General features: G+C 36.8%; 1 protein-coding gene across 4 annotated transcripts in view; it reads left to right on the forward strand.

Moving 5' to 3' along the window:
• The first annotated feature begins 2,573 nt into the window (after nt 1–2,573).
• BOLL (boule homolog, RNA binding protein) overlaps nt 2,574–17,413 on the forward strand; it is a 71,309-nt gene continuing 56,469 nt past the window's right edge. For 3 of the 4 annotated variants that reach the window (XR_002074801.2, XR_002074799.1, XM_019428363.2), the window contains exons 1-6: nt 2,574–2,711; nt 6,550–6,693; nt 9,208–9,299; nt 11,156–11,210; nt 13,170–13,245; nt 16,264–16,391. Coding sequence is in view for 1 of the 4 variants with exons in the window: in XM_019428363.2 (XP_019283908.1) it covers nt 2,691–2,711; nt 6,550–6,693; nt 9,208–9,299; nt 11,156–11,210; nt 13,170–13,245; nt 16,264–16,391 (516 nt within the window). In the remaining 3 variants the exon portion in view is untranslated. Of the gene's footprint in view, nt 2,712–3,599; nt 3,715–6,549; nt 6,694–9,207; nt 9,300–11,155; nt 11,211–13,169; nt 13,246–16,263; nt 16,392–17,413 lie in introns of those variants that run through there. The other variant, XR_002074802.2, reaches the window with a different exon arrangement.

Genomic DNA, 17,413 nt, shown 5'->3' on the forward strand with positions numbered 1-17,413 from the left:
TTCATATGTCACTTATCCTGTTCTGCTTATGTCTTATTAATTATAAGCACATTTAGGTATCATTACTATTTTTGAGCAACTAGTCTTTTCTCCCCTTCTAGATTGAAAAACACGCAAGATGAGGATTTGATCTTGTTCATCCTCCTATCCCCCATAACATAAAGCCTAATATTAGGTCCTACACACAATAGGAACTCTATAATGTCTACTAGTTGAATTGTATACTTTTACATGATTTATCCAAATTTTAAAAGCAAAAATTCCTTTTGCTTTAACAATGAAAAGAGAAGTAGAATAATTATCTACTGTAAATACAGTATATCCCCCTAGTACCTAACAGGGGCCTTGAAATACAGTTAATATCCCCTAAATTGTGTTGATTAATTTGTGTATTACACAGTGACCACCTTTATGGTGAAGACAGTCTTCAAAAGGAAGGGTTTTCAGCCAATTAAAGACTTGGGCAAAAGAGGGTATAGTAATAACTACTCACACCCATCATTACTATTGGAAAAAAAAAAAAAGAACAAAATCAGTTCTGTTATTGAACAGCAAAACTATTTTGCTCTAGAATGTGAGTATTAATTTGAATAGGTTTGTCTTTTCTGTTTCCACAGAAACTAAAACCTAAAATGAGCTTAAATTGCATGCAAAACTAATGACTGAATAACTGTATTCAGTGAAAAAATTATGCTTCCCATTTTATTTTTGGTAAATAATATGAAGAGCTAATCTCTGTACGGATTACAAATTAAGCCATACTGCATATTTTTAAACGTTTATCTTTAAAGTAAAATAACACAAACTTTTACAACAGAGAGTACAGAAGTTATTATTAATGTCAGTTTTAATAGTTGTTACTGCTAACTTTTTAAAAGCACATGTCAAAATGGTTAAGCTCATGGGGCACCTGGGTGGCTAAGTCAGTCGACCATCGGACTCTGGCTCAGGTCAAGATCTCACTGCTCATGAGCTGAAGCCCGGAGTTGGGTTCTGTGCTGACAGCTTAGAGCGGTGGAGCCTGCTTCAGATTCTGGGTCTCGCTCCTCTGCTCGCTCTCTCTCTCCTTCAAGAATAAATAAATATTTTTTAAAAAAAAATTTTAGGGGCGCCTGGGTGGCTCAGTCGGTTGAGCATCCGACTTCGGTTCAGGTCACGATCTCACGGTTCGTGAGTTCGAGCCCCGCGTCGGGCTCTGTGCTGACAGCTCAGAGCCTGGAGCCTGTTTCAGATTCTGTGTCTCCCTCTCTCTGACCCTCCCCCGTTCACGCTCTGTCTCTCTCTGTCTCAAAAATAAGTAAAACATTAAAATTGGTTTTTCATTTTTTTAATGTTAAGCTCATGAATCGTCAGAGAGATCCCAGTTAAATCTCTTATAGCTTTAGCTCTTAAGAGCTTTAGCTCTTTAGCTCTTATAGTTAAATCTCTTATAGCTTTAGCTCTGTATCTATAGATACAGTAGTATCTATTTGAAGGGTTTCTGTGAGAACAATGAAATGATATTGATTATAAAGCACTGTGACTGGCACAAAATGAATTCTTGATAAATGGTAGGTGCAATAATCATCAGCATTATTACATGTTTACTTAGTTGTAATTATTTACAACTTGATTATATATTATATACCGCTTATATATTTATATACCATATATATGTGTGTATAATATTACATTATGCATTATAGCGGCGATATACAGAACTCTCAGCTACCTTTCACAGATATTTTTTACAAAGTACTCTTTCAAAGGCTATGTATCCCAAGGCCGCCGGAGCCGCTCCAGTCAAGCCGCACAGTGCTCACCCCCTCTGGCGAGCGGGTGGCCTCGTCGCAGACCGGCTCCCAAGGCTGTTGCTGCGGCCGGCCGGGCGGTGCTCAGCCGCGAGGGGCCCGCGGGAGCTGCTCCGGGCGCCAGCCTGTGACGGGCGCCGAGGCCCAGACTGGGCTGCGCGGCGGGTCCCGGCCAAGCGCCCGCGCCGCCCCGCCCGCCCGCTAGCGGGGATGAGTGACGGCGACAACAGGTGCAGCGCGGAGTCCCAGGCTTCTCGGGAGTCCCCGAGTTTGGCGCGTCAGGCCCGGGGGGTCAGAGTTTGACTCTGGAAACCGTCCTCCTGGCCCTGCACCAGCCTTCCGAAGTCACCCCTCAACCGGCCTCTTGCTGCTTAGTAAAGCCTGAGGTCACGTCAACCTCTCGAAACCCACCAGTCCCAGACGCCGACTTTCCTCCAAAGGGGAGAAGAGAGGAAAGTGTGCGGTGCATGGTGCTTTGCATAACCGTTCGCTCTCTCCTCCCCAGCCGTCCGAAAGCAGGCGAGAGTGGCCCCAGAGCCGAGCCCTCGTCTGCACACCACACGTCCGCCCCGACTTGCTGCACGCTCTTCCCTCCCCAGACAGCCCAGCTCCGCGACCACGGGCCACAGCCGAAACCGCCCGCCCGCGCCGCTCCCCGGCTTGCTGCGCCCGCCCGCCCCGCCGCCCGAGGCGACGTCGCCTGCTCCTCCCCACCCCCCCCTACCGGGTGGCAGGTTCAGGTCCCGGGTCCGAGCCTGCGCCCCTGCAGCTGCCACTGCCGCCGTCGCCGCCAGGGGGAGTGTCCGTCGGGAAACGTGGTGTTGCTTCCTTGGTGTGAAGGTGCTTTCAAACTTCAGGTTTCTGATCCTTTCCCCTGGGTTCTGAAGAGCGTAGAGGAAGATGGAGACCGAGTCCGGGGCGGTGAGTACGGCAGTCAGGGCCTCCGGCCCCGGGATAGCAAGGGGAAGGAGCAACGTGGACTCCGTTCCTGAGGGGCTGGAATTGTGAAGTCTAGGGCCCAAACGCCCGCTATTTTTTCGGGAAGAAACGTGGACAGGATGCCCCATCGACCACCGCGAAGAGCGGCCTCCCTGCAGGCCCCGTCGGGTCGGGTGGTGGGGTCGGGAAGGTGGGACCACCGGGCCAGGACCGGGTGTAGGCTGGCTGGGGGACCTCGGAAATGGCCGGAAGGTTTCAGGAGGTGGCGGGTGGCCGGGTCCTGTACAACAGGCGGGGCTGGGCTAGAAAAATAGCTTTCCCGCCGAAACTGGGCTCGGCCCCGTCTTTGACGCCTGCTCGGGCCGGACTCCGCCCAGACGCCCACCGCAAGGGATTGCCAGGGCGGCTGACACCGCCTCTCCCTGGCTAGTCAGTGGGGACCGGAAGGCCGGAGAGACCTGGAGGGAGGGGTGGGGCACCTTGGCCCTGGACGGACCCGGACACTTTAATACCGGGTGTGCGCCCGAGACGCTGAGGGCCGGGTGGGGGAGGGGCGGGAGACGAAGCAGGCCTGAGGAGCCGAGGCGCTGAGGCGAGGTGCCACTGTGCTCCGCCCCCACCCCGCTGGCAGCCAATCAGCGCGCGCCACGTGAGTGCCGAGTTGTTGCCGACGCTCGAGGCCACCGTCGGGTCGGTGCCGTTGAGGGTTCCAGCCACTGCTGCTGGCGGGTTTGCGGGTCAAAATTTCTCGCTGGCTAGCCTTCTTTTCCCTCCCGCACTTTGGTGGGGAGGGGGTGGATCCTCGTGTCAGTGCCCAAGTTCACGATGACCCGAGAGAACCCGAGGAAATTGTCGCAGCGGCCATATCCTCCAGCGCCTCAGCTTGCTGGCCTCGGAGGGGAAGGAGCTTCGAGGCCTTGACTGCGACGGTTAGCCTGCCCTCTTCCCGTTGTCTTCGCTGGCAAAGTGGATGATAGATTTCGAGGTTAATTCTCAAGGGATGGAGGCAGTGAGGGCACATTACTTTGAAGGAAATTTTTAATAAACTCTTTAGTGCAGGAAGTTTTGCTAAACTAAGAACCCTTACTTCTAATCTAACAACACCTGCCTAAGTGCTTTTCATACATTTGCAAAATTATTGCCGGTGGAATCTGAGGCTTTATTAGCTCAGTGCATCGCCAACCTTCTCTGAGGAATTGAGATATTTCTGCTTAAGCCTTGTCACTACTAACATTAAGATATTTTCTAGGTTCTTTTCATATTGTATTCTTAAACCCTCTGCCTAATGGTTGGGATATCATGAGCAGAGAGAAGTGATTCATTCGTTTGTTCAACAAATTATTTATTGAACACCTGCTATGTACCATCCCCACTTTAAATGATCAGTGAACAAAATAGGCAAAATCCCTTCCCATATGAACACTGCACTACATTGGAAAGTGGTAAGCAATAAACATATGTAAACTATATAGTATGTTGGAAAGTGATAAGTGGTAAGAAGAAAAATAAGGCAGTAGGAACCCACAGTACAGCAGGAGCCTTAGAAATGAGAATGAAATGAACAGGATATAAAAAGTTGATGTTTTTCCTTTCTCAGTATCATCTAACTAGTTTCTCAAGATTGGAAATAAAGCACCTGTTCACTTTTGTTCATGTCCTTTCTCTGTGAAAAATAATGGAATTGACTTTTATTTAAACAAATTGGAGAACAAATGAATTCCTCTGTCGAACTTGTTTTTCAGAAGAAAATTTCATGAAGACTGATTTTTAAAATTTTACAATCTGTAAACAGACAAGATTGTATCTACTAGAGCTATGCTATTATCTCTAGCAATGCAAATCCACAGTTGAAAAATAAAACTAAGCACCCCAAAATCATCATTCTCTGCACTACATCCTAGAAGTAAAGTGACTGAAGTTACAAATAACCTCCAAATGCCCAGAGAGAATGCTTTTAAGATTGGTTCCCCAATTTCTTTAATTGGAAACTACAACATAGCAGTTATTAAATGTGATGATTTTTCTGTGGGTTAATAGGTGTTTTTATGAGCTCCCTTTTTAGGAATTTGTGTTGTTCCCCCTTAACACTAGATGCAGAATAGAACCCAATGAGATCCAGCCTGTAGCCCTGTAGTCACTACTGGCCTAGTCATTTCTCTGTATATCTTGAAGGATTGACTTAGGGATCATGGTTTTATTGGCCAATTAAGTGAGACAGGAGAGCAACTATGAAAAAGAACAACTCATTATCTATGTTGGAAATTCATTTTCATGTATTTGTTTCTCAGAGAATTGAAATTCTGAAACCAAGATTTTTGAAGCATACTCATTTAGTACGTTAGACTGTCTGAGAAGCCTGTTTAATGTTTCCAAAAGGAAAATAATAAGCAAGTGCTTTAAATTGGTTTCTCTTCAAAATTCTATCCTCGGGGCGCCTGGGTGGCTCAGTCAGTTGGGCGACCGACTTCGGGTCAGGTCATGATCTCACAGTCTGTGAGTTCGAGCCCCGCATCGGGCTCTGTGCTGACAGCTTAGAGCCTGGAGCCTATTTCAAATTCTGTGTCTCCCTCACTCTCTGACCCTCCCCCGTTCATGCTCTCTCTCTGTCTCAAAAATAAATAAACGTAAAAAAAAAAATTTAAAAAAAAACTGCTATCAAAATTCTATTCTCAAGTCTTGTTTTTTTCAGATGTAGGTTAAGAGCTTACCATCTTGCCATTGTGCAAAGGCATATATGTTAATATATGTTTATTAGAATCTAAATTAGGCCCCCAACTTAGAATTATGAACATGTATGTACTGAGTTCAATCTTTGGTATAAAAATTTATGCCTATGAGATATAGGTATGTAAATTTCTCTTTTCTTTACAAAATCAGTTCAATCTTCAAATTGACAAGTGCATTTAAAACTTTGACTTTAGAGTTAAAAAACAGTGAACTTGAATGTCAGAATTTATCAACTTGTCACTGCCCTTTAGCCAAAGACTACCAGGAACATACTGTAGTTCACTAAAGTTGGGTGTATTGAATTGTTGCCACAAGGAAGAGCATGCACCATGGAGGCTTTTGGTAAGAGGGTGCTAGAAAAGAACTTACTATGGGATTTAAACTTGTGTTAAGCTCTTTTTAGATAGGGTTTAAGGAAGAATGGCTTTACTGTGAGATGCATGTTGTCAGAAAGTGGGAGTAATTCTGCTAATTCTTATCTAGAAGGCAAGAAAAATAGATTGAAGCCAAAGCTGTGATTGATAAAGATGGAGCAGTTGTACATATCAGCCAGAATAGAGGGCTGTTTGGTCATTCTTATGGTTTGGACAATGCTTTTGTTTTTGTCAGCGTTCAGACATGGTTATGGAATGGTCTTGTTTTTGTTGTGATCCGTCACAATCACAGAGTAACTTTGCCTAATGCCTGTTAACAAGAGAACAACCATAGCCTAGCTGTGAGTTCGAGGCCAACTCCTAACAACACCAGAACAAAGCCAGTTCCCAGCTGTCAGGGCTGCTTTTCTCTTTCTGTTTTTTGAGTTTAATATTCCTCAATATTTATAATATTTAAATTGTATATTTAATAATAATTCACAGAAACATTTTAAGTAATTAAGATTTTCTCTGTAGTGGAGTAGATTCTACATTTCCCATATTTTTATTGCTCCAAAAAAAGTATTAGTTCTAATTATAATCTTCATAATAATAGACTAAAATTAAAGTCTAAAATATTACATTTTGTCTAAATGACTCATCTTTTTGAAAGATATTGTTTTCAGCCTGCATCAAACTTCTACCCAATGCTAAAAGTTTAAAAGAATTTTATTTTACAGCAAACATCAAATCAGACGCAAACAGATTCATTATCTCCATCCCCTAATCCTGTATCACCTGTGCCTTTGAATAACCCAACAAGTGCCCCAAGATATGGAACAGTGATCCCTAATCGCATCTTTGTAGGAGGAATTGACTTTAAGGTACCTATTTATGCATGTAACATAGTGTATTTTTTGCGTTAGAAGTTATTTTATTTCTCAGAAAATTTTTGTACAACTGCAAAAATAACAATTGCTATTTCCATAATGATTAGTAGGTTTCACATTGTCTTACTATAAAGAATCTTTTCAATACCAGTGTTCGTTAAAAAGAATATGTGTAATTTCCCATACAGGGAAATTGAGGCTCACTGATATATCTGTAGGCTCCTAGCTTCTTCGTGACAGAGTGAAGACTAGAATCCCACTATTTTGACTCATAGTTCCATATTCCTTATTTCACCATACCACACTAATTATACTTTATTATGTCATACTCCAAAAAAAATAATGCATGGTAATAATTTCGAAAGAAAACGCAATTTTTTTAAAAAACACAAAATTTAGTCCTATGAATTTGTTTCTTTATCCCAACTTTACTCTCAAGTTCCTATTGAATAACCTCCTAAACTTCCATCAAAATTGCTTTCCACCATCTAATTTAGAATCTGATCACAAAAAAAAATGTCAGAATAAAACATCTTAACATTAATACACTTTAATAATGTAATCAGTCATTCCACTCTTTCAAAGAAGCTTAGTTTGTGAGATGTTTTAGCACCCCCATTTGGGAGGTAGTAGTAAACACCTATAGGAAAGGTCTGCATGCTATTTTAAGTGGAATATCCTTACTTCTAAGTGGATATGTAGAAAGATTTCCAAGTTTCCATATTATATATTGAAAATTACAGGGATAGTTGTCTTTCTTAATTAAAAAAAATCTTTGTGCCAAAGATGTGTCAAATAAATTTGACATTTATTACTATTTCCCTATAATCAATCTTTTGCAATTTGGATGAAAATACTTTTTTTCTTCTCAAGAGAAATGATACACATACTGTATTTGTGTATTTGTCAAAATAATGATTTTTAAGCAAGTATGTCATTGGTTCACTAAACATGAATAAAAATGATTTTTAATGAAATGCTAATTTTTAAAAAGATTTTCTGTTTCTATGAAAAATATTAATGGCTGACCATAAATATTCGAGTTGAGTATTTTTGTTCAGAATTAATTTATATCATAAACAGTATATTTTTAAATAAATTATCAATAAATGGAAATATTCATATGGTTAGGCTATTCTAGGTTATTGAATTTTATCAGCTACGTTATGAACTTAAGAGGCCATTGTTAGAACACAGTTGTACCTTTAAGGTAACGGCTAGGGTTCCCTCCCTGATACTTATACCGTTTCCAAAACCATAGACAAATGACAACGAGGAAATGAACCATCCAGAGATGGGTTCCTGGATGGGTTTCTGTAGTAGCAAACAGTGTCAAACTTTTTAAAACTCTTCTTTTTGGAAGCTTATAGCCCATCCCTCTTGATACTTAATCATCTTGACTTTGTCTCCTTATTTTTCAACTAGGAAGTAGAGCTGCGAAATTGAACTAGTGATTCTTCTATCAGAGAATAGTTTGAATTGTTTTCAAATCTCTAACACAAATTCTTCTGGCATTGGTTCCATTTGAGTTTATTGAAATAAGAGGAATTTAGTTATTCTTAAGATTATCTCAGTATTTGTCATCATCCAATTTACCAGGCTGTAGGCTACCAACTAAAACCTGATAATGTATATAAGAGGCATAGCACTGCTGTTGGGCATGCCTTTTTCTGTGTATATAAAGAAATTCTTTTCTAAAGATATTTAAAGTTTCCATGGGGTAGTTATACCTGAACCAGAAAATGAAATTACAGTGAATTTAGTGTGAATATTGTAGGAAAAGATAAAATGAGTGTATTATGAGACTACTGCAGTTAAAACCATCCTTGTAGATATCTTGTGTATTATAGTCCAATGATGATTCAAATTTTTATTTTGAATATTATGATGTCATTATTTAGCTGAAATGTATGTTGAGTACAGATAAACTATCTAAAAACTCTAAATCTTGTAGCTACTTCATTGATATCACAAATTGAGTTCAAGTACTTTTAGAAATGTATTCCTTTCCTAAGACCTTACTCTTCCTGGAGACTGCTGATTAAAATAGAGGGACTGGTATACACCAACAACTTAGTTCCACTGCCATGACCATGGGCCTCTCTGAGCCACAAAAACCAATAGTAATATGCCCTTACTATAGTTATAGCCGTGCCTAATTCAAGCTATTTTTTTAACTGGCCAACAAGAATTCCTTTAAATATGAGTGAACTTTCTTTTTGTTTTTAAAGCAATTCAGCTTAAATTTTTTTCATTGATTATAATAGTTTAACATCATAGTTACTGCATAAAGCAATGTATTTACATTGGTTTTAATAATTTAGTGGTTTTATATACTGTTTTTATGCTGAGAGGCATTCTTACGTTTATATTACTATTTGTTTACAATCTTTTCTGTCTCCAAAACAAGCAAAACAAGCAATTCATTTTTTAGCAATTAGAGGATATTTTAAAAGCCATTAAAAGCTATTAAAAGCAATTTTTTGTGTTTTCCTTTTATGCCATTAGACAAATGAAAATGATTTAAGAAAATTTTTTTCCCAGTATGGGTCTGTAAAAGAAGTGAAGATTGTAAATGACAGAGCTGGAGTGTCCAAAGGGTTAGTATTGCTATAGACAGTACATAGAATTAACAATTGTATTTTTATTGGCTTACTAGATTTGGTATGCTAACTTATTTTGATTCCATTTTTTAAAAAGAGAATTTCATGCTCTCTTCTTTCTTCTTGCCTTTAATCTGCATTGTGTGTGTGTGTGTGTGTGTATGTGTGTGTGTATTTTGGCATGGGGGAGGACACTATAATATTCCTTAATTTGTTAGGAAGCTATTCTTGCATTGGCTGAGGAACTATTCAATGTTATGTAGCAAGCATTTAATGTTGGGTAACTAACGTCCAGTAGCTAAGGAACCAGAAGCTAAAGGAATCAGATGCTCTTGGAATTGTATGCCTGCTTTAGACACAGAGATAAGGAACTAACCTGAGAAATATAACTCTAAAGAGAATGATTTTTAATTGCCAAATCAAAGAGAATAAAAACTGAGAAGAAATCAGGAGGATTTGTCTAGAAATGGCTAACGACCTTAGAGCCATTGCAGTGGACTGGTTTATACAAAAGCCAAATCTCAGAGAAGAGGTAGTTTACATAGTGTACTTACTTAAGTTTGATAGCAAAGTTAAAATGGGTAAGACAGAACTTGGTTGTAAATTTTAAAAAATAAAAAATAAAATTTTAAAAAATAAAATAAAATATCCATGGGAAAAAAATGGGTAAGACAGTGGAGATCAGTGAAGGATTATGTCCATTTTCTTGAAAGAGAGGCAGGACATACATAAGAGAAAGGACTAACAAGGTAGATAGAAAATTCTACTAGAGGGAAGCAACTTGTAAGAATGTCAAGTGAGCACTTTGGAAGAGATGGGTTCCTGGAGAGATGTTATTTTTAAACAAATGAGATACTTCTCAGACTGACAAATAGTATTAGGAAGAAGTGAGATTGTAGCTCTTGTATTTGGTTAATAGAATTTGCAATATTTTGGTAATATCCACTTTTTACCACTAAAAACATAGATATGTAAACTGTATTTTATGCCTTTTCCACTGGGTGGTGTATGTGTTCTATCAAAAATTTAGTGTAAAAGTATTTCCTTAATCCTTGTTTAATGTTTGGGCAAATAGAAAAAGAGAAATTCTTTGTTAGAGGAAGAAACTTTTTATATAATACAGTAACTATGAATTGAAGAAAATAGTCAAGATATTTAACACTACTCTAGTTTCCTTAAGTTACCTAAGTAGAAATTATGCTTGGCAGGGGGATATACTGTTTTATCTCTTTCATATCTTTTTGTCTATCTGTTTTGGCTTTTTGGACATTGCATTCAAAATATATTTGTATCTTGAATATTATATGAATTGTACTCTGGAGGTAACAATTATGCATGCAAACAGCAGGTAGAAAGTCTGGGATGTACATATTTTTTATTTGTCTTTGGGAAATACTAGTAATTGCATTATCAGTTTAGATGTGCTAATAATAATACATCCATATAAATAAACATTTACCAATTTAAAAAAATTTTATGTTGAAATTTTTTCCCTACTCTGATTCCTATTTAAGCCAAACTTCTATTATTTTAAAAGGTGATTATGTCTCTGTACCAAAATTTATTGCATCCTAATTTGTAAGCCAGAACTTGAATCTTTCATGCTTTCCTGATTTATATACAAGTCAGATATGAAACTGTTTGAAGATCTTGGTTTGTTGTTTTTTTTTTTTTTAGTGTCCTGACTCTAAGAGGAGGTGACAGTGTTAAGCTGTGAATGATTCTCTTAAATTTTGCATGCTGGGCACCTTAGAAAACTGCTCACTACTACAGTGGCCCATGCTTAAAAGAAAAAAAATTAATCTTAGTATAACTCTAATGTTCTAAAGAAAATAATTAATGCATTTTTTTAGGTATGGTTTCATCACTTTTGAAACACAAGAAGATGCACAAAAAATTTTACAAGAGGTAAGATCTCTTAATGTATTCAACTTCCTTTTTTGAAACTAAGCCTTTAGGATATTTGTTTTAGTATTAGCATTCCAGTACAATGATCAATTGCTAGAAAAAAAATGTTAACTTATTTGCATCTTAAGATTGACATTGGTCTCCAAAAAAATTGAATTAAAAAAAGATTAAGGGCGCCTAGGTGGCTCAGTCAGTTGAGTGGTCAACTCTCGATTTTGGCTCAGGTCATAATCCCAGGGTCATGGGATCAAGCCCTGCGTCAGGCTCCACACTGAGCGTGAAGCCTGCTCGCCATTCTCTCTCTCTCCTTCTGGCCACTACCCTGCTCACACACTCTTGCTCTCTCTCTCTCTCTCTCTCTCTCTCTCTAAAATTTAAAAAAAAAAGTTGTTGGCTTTTTTTTAAGATTAAACAGGTGTGCCTGGCTGGCTGAGTCAGTGGAGCATGTATTTCTTGATCTCAGGTCTATAGGTCTGAGCCCCAGGTTGGGTGTAGAGATTACTTTTAAAAACATATTTTTAAAAATCTTTTTAAAAAAGATTAAGCATAGATTTTTATCAATAGAAAAACAAATTCTAAATCATTGCATGCGTTTGTTTGTCAAGCTGTAATATAATTTTTTACTTTATTTGCTTAAACTAAGAACTTGGGGATATATCTTTTCTCAAGTGTTAGTTGATAGCACTTTGAATTCCTACAAACACTACAACACTAGAGGGAAATTATCTGAGATTACTTCCCTCTTGTGAAAAACATTATATAAACTAAGAACATTCATAGAAAAAGTCTATAGCCTGCAGTTCAGTGTAATAACTAAATTTGGTAAATGTTAGTTAATTTTTTAAGGAAAAAAATAGTTTGAATTATATATTAAATCACATGCAGCTGATCCCCACTATTCATACTAGTTATGTTCTTTAAAGTCACCATGAACACTGAATTGGCAAATATTGGACTGCTGTTCCTAGAAGAAATACAAGACTAGGTTCCCACAAGTTTCTGGTTACATTATTTTCTTCTTTGTTTTTTTTAAATGTTTATTTATTTCTGAGAGAGCACAAGCAGGGGAAGGGCAGAAAGAGAGGGAGACAGTGAATCTAAAGCAGGCTCTGAGCTGTCAGTGCGGGGCTTAAACTCACGAACTTGTGAGATCTGACCCGAGCTGAAGTTGGACACCTCACCAACTGAGTCATACAGATGCCCCTACGTTATTTGCATTAACCAATTAATACATAACTTTGTTTTATGTGTGTTTCTGTTTAAAGACTTCATGTTAAATATATATTGTTGATTCATTAACATGGAACTCCTGTTCAACAGCATTATGTAACACATGCCTGAATTAAATTCATGTAACACATATTTTCTCCATAAGGCAAATGACATTATTCTTGTGCTTGGGAATACTAGCCAGTACCTCAGCACTACACTTGAGGGCTATTTTAAATAGCAAAATAAAAAAGATAGCAAAATCACCAACATAAAACACAAAAATGCAAAAAACATGGCACTAAACAGAACATGAAACGGACTCTTGTTTTCACCGTAAGAGCTGAAACAAGAATGGACAGAGTATTCCCTTGTTTGACCTTAGCTGGGACCATATATGTCAGGCAATTAAAAATTTTCACCTCTCTGCTCATGTCCACTAGTAATCACTAAATTGCTACAAGTATTGATTTGGGGGTTACAAATAATTTTAATGAATAGGTGAATTCCCAAATACGGGATCTATGAGTAGAGGCTTGACTGTATTCCCATTAAAGAACTAGGGTCAAAGCATTGGAACCAAGATTCAAACCCATATCTTTAATATTCAAAGACTTTGTCCTTTCCAGTATTCCTTGCTGCTTTCAAAACTATTATAGTCTGAATTTTAAAAATGTTTCTCACTAGTTTTTCACTATTGGTTTTATAAAACAGTAGTACCAAAATAATAAATTTTTTTTTTTATTCTAGGCTGAAAAACTTAATTATAAAGATAAGAAACTGAACATTGGTCCAGCAATAAGAAAACAACAAGTAGGAATTCCTCGTATGTATTGAGAACTAATGCATTTTCCAGTATTTTTACATGGTTCTTTTTTGAAATATTGGACTTTTTCTAGAATTTAATTAGAAGGTCAGACTTCTTTAATTTAATAAAGTTATTTCAGCAAAGTTGGTGATCAAATGAATATTTCTTACAAATTAATGTATGTTAGATTTTCAGGGGGTAGGGAAAATTTTACATAAATAATGGTGCTTACATATATTACATATAATTACATCTTTAAAGGAAAACTCTTCTAAAATAAAAATATAATTTAAAATTACAAAGGTAATTAGAAGTAATTTGGCATTATGAACTGGAAATTTTTATAATTAGAAAAGTAATTTAAAATTAGAAATTTAAATTTAAAATACTGAAAATAAAAATAAAGAACCAATATCAGAAACTCTAGTTGCATGGTAGGTACTATAACCCAACTAGATGTGTCATAATTATCAGAGGGAACAATTCCTAAAGCTTTAATAATTGGCTAAATTATGTGCCTTTCTCAAATTTCTGCAAGGTTTTCAACTCTACTCTTCTTTTTTTCTCAATCTTCCTATTTATTGTATTAGGCATCTTTACAGTTTGCTTTTTACCTAAATATTTATTAAACTCTATAACAGTCTTTGGCTAGAAAATTCACAACTGAATTTTCTTATTCTTCCTTAGCTGTGTCCTAGTGTCCACTGGGATGTGTAAAACATTAGGTGTTTATTGTACATCTGTTAACAAATTAATAGTTGTACTCATTTGGGTGGTCTATTTTAATTTAGAAGTTAATCAAGTTTAATTTTGACTTAGTTATTTGTTAATTTAGAAGATAACTGAAGTGTCCTCAGTAGATTAATACTTCTTTCTTGTTCTAAGAATTAAGCTGTTGACACGTAGTAACCATTTTTTATCACCAGCAGTAGGTATAAGTAGTAATGTTCATATTATGACCCACAAGTTGCTAAAAAAAAAACAAACAAAACAAAAAAAAAAAAAAAAACCATGAATCACTATGCTGAATGCTTTCAATCAGGTGGTGAATTTGAAAAGTATAGGGTTAAATAACTATATAACCAAATAGTGGCATTAGCCTTCAAATCCAGGACAGGTTGACTCCAAAGCTCATTATACTTTTCTGCAAATAAATATTAAGTATAAAAGTAGATTCTCAAGATACAGGGGATTCTTATCTCAATTTTTTCTCAGATCTGTTGCTTTTTTTCCCATCTCCATTACCAACATTCTAGTCTGAGCTACCCACTTTCCTTGCCTTGATCACTGGAAAAGCCTCCTAACTGGTCTTTCTGAATCCAGTCTTGGTACCTTCCAACCTATCATACACAAGGAAGCCGGAGTAATCTTTCAAAAGTGCGCATCTTAAGTTATTTTCTGCTTATTTTTGAACTGTCCTTTATTTTTCTTCCCATGCTTTAGCCATCTAGCCTCATCTCAGTTCCAGAACATACCATACTCCTAATACACACTATTTACCTAGAATGCTCTTTGCCATTCCATTAAAATCCCATTCATTCTTTAAAGCTCAGCCCAAACATCATTTCCTCACAAATTAAATACAATTGGAACATTCATACTACCTAGTATAATAGACTACACTACGTCTTAATGTATTTATCAAAATTGTCTTAATTGATTAATTGTGTAGTTACCTAATAACTATCTTTCCCACCAGAGCCTAACTTCAATACGGTATGTCCAATTTTTTTCTTTTTTCTTTTTGGCTGTATCACCAGCCAAGTTCAATGCCCTGTAACTGTACTGACTTAAAATTCATTCATTCATTCATTCATTCATTCATTCATTCATTTAGCAGATAAACCTGTGATTCCTTGATTATCTTTGGAGGGAAATCCATGAACTTCATGAATTGTGTGCAAAATTTTGTTTCAGTATATATCTCTGAGAAAAGACTCCATGACTTTCATCAGATTCTCAAAAGGATGGGATTAAGAATCACTAAAGTAAGCAGTAACAACTCTAGATGAAATACAGTGAAAATATAAAGGCTGAGAAGCAGTAGTGCTGCTTAAAATGGTAGGCCAGTGCTACTCACAGTGTGGTTTGCAGCCAGTAACAGTTCACTTGGAATCTGTCAAAATGCAAATCCTCAGGCCCTATCCCAGACTTACTGAATCTAAATCTCTGCAAATGTGGCCCTGGATAATAAGCTATCTAGGTGATTCTAATGTATGTTAACTTTTGAGAATCACTGATATACTGGAAGAAGGATTGCCAGTTCCAGTAATTTACATAAATTTGCTGGTCAAGTACTTAATCTAACTTGGCTTATATAAATTTTCCAAGTGTTCTCCTGACAAAAACATACATATTTTTTAATTTGGGGGGAGGAGTGTAATAACTTGATCTGAGAAAAGAGGTGGGGACCCAGAACTAGCCACATGGAAGATTTATGGTCATGTTTGCAACAGCAGCAGTTACAGCAAAGGGAAGCTAGAGAATGAGAGTTACAGTGTCAATGAATTATTGTGAGAGTAGATCCAAAGAATTTGTGGGGTAAAACCAAAATCCCTTCAGGAAAGTATGGAATCTTTTCCAACCTCACTGATTTCATCATCTTTGGCCTTTTACTAATAAAAGGTCTTACTAAGGTCTTAGGAACTTTATTATAGTGTCTATAATCTTCAGTTAACTTTATAATTTATATTTATAAAAATAATGGCCTTGCTGATAATAATTTAAATTGTTAAGCTTTGTGTTTTGTTACATCGGTACTAAAATCTAAGTTAATGAATTTTTAGTATTCTTTTTTGAACTTGTTTCTTTTTCTCTTATTCACCTTAAAGTAATAAAAGCTCTAAGATAGTAAGTTTGAAAACAGATATTTCAAAGATACTTTAACGTATGGAATTTTTTTTTAATTTGCAACATTCAATTTTTACCATAACTATATAGGTGTGTTAAGATAAACATTTTCAAATGTTCGGAAATTACCATTTTAAAAGAAAATTGAACATTTTAGTTATTGTTATTATTTAATCTTTGCTTTAGGTTCCAGTATAATGCCTGCAGCTGGAACAATGTATCTAACAACTTCAACTGGATATCCTTACACTTATCATAATGGTGTTGCTTATTTTCATACTCCAGAGGTAACTTCTGTTCCACCACCTTGGCCTGTAAGTAATTTTCATCTTAGAAGGTTTTCCATCTATTCTATTGATTTTGTAAAATATTTATTTCTGAGATATTTCAACCACAGACAAGCACGAATAATAATACAATCGCCATGTAGCTACCACTTAAATTTAACAGATGTTAACATTTTGCCATATTTACTTAAGTTCATTTAATAGGGGGAAATAAAATATGAGAAATTCAGGTAAAGTCTCCTTGCCCCCACATTCTTACTCTCTTTTTCTCCTCAGATATATCCAGAATATATAACCAGAAAGTCTTTCCTATCATTTTATGGTTTTTCTACACATGTAGGTGTCCTTAAACAATAGGTAGTATTATTTTGGGTGGTTTTTAAACACTATGTAAATAATCTAGTTTTTCTATTCAACATTATTTTTTAGAGATTAAACCATGCTGATGCTAGTATATCTAACTCACTTTTAATATTTTATAATATTCCATTATATCAGTGTATATTCCCCTATTGATGGACATTTTAAGTTTTTTTTCTGTAATCAAGAGTGCAGTGAACATCTAGCTCTTGTATGTATTGTGTGAGAGTTTGTCTAGGAAAGTGGTCTTCAAAGTTTTTTCTTCTACAGCCTCTAAAAATTTTCTGAAAAATTATAAATAGTCTCACTCATTTTTAAGTTGACACCTTAAATTTGTCATAATTTTATTTTTTTAATTTTTTAATGTTTGCTTATTTTTGACAGAAAGAGAGACAGAGTGTGAGTAAGGGATGGGCAGAGAGAGAGGGAGACACAGAATCTGAAGCAGGCCTTAGGCTCTGAGTTGTCAGCACAGAGCCTGACACAGGACTTGAACTCACAAACTGTGGGATCATGACCTGAGCCAAAGTCAGACACTTAACCAACTGAACCACCCAGGAGCCCCTGAAATTTTAAATAATGTAGGAATATTATATATTGTGGAGTATTATAGATTTATTTTAGATACATTTTTATAAAACTTTGTAGCTGTATATTTCGTTTAAGAAGTGTTGTGGGGTGCTTGGGTG

The sequence above is a fragment of the Panthera pardus genome, unplaced genomic scaffold, assembly GCF_024362965.1.
Source record: "Panthera pardus isolate Hobbes unplaced genomic scaffold, ASM2436296v1 HiC_scaffold_10, whole genome shotgun sequence".
NCBI classification, from domain to species: domain Eukaryota; kingdom Metazoa; phylum Chordata; class Mammalia; order Carnivora; family Felidae; genus Panthera; species Panthera pardus.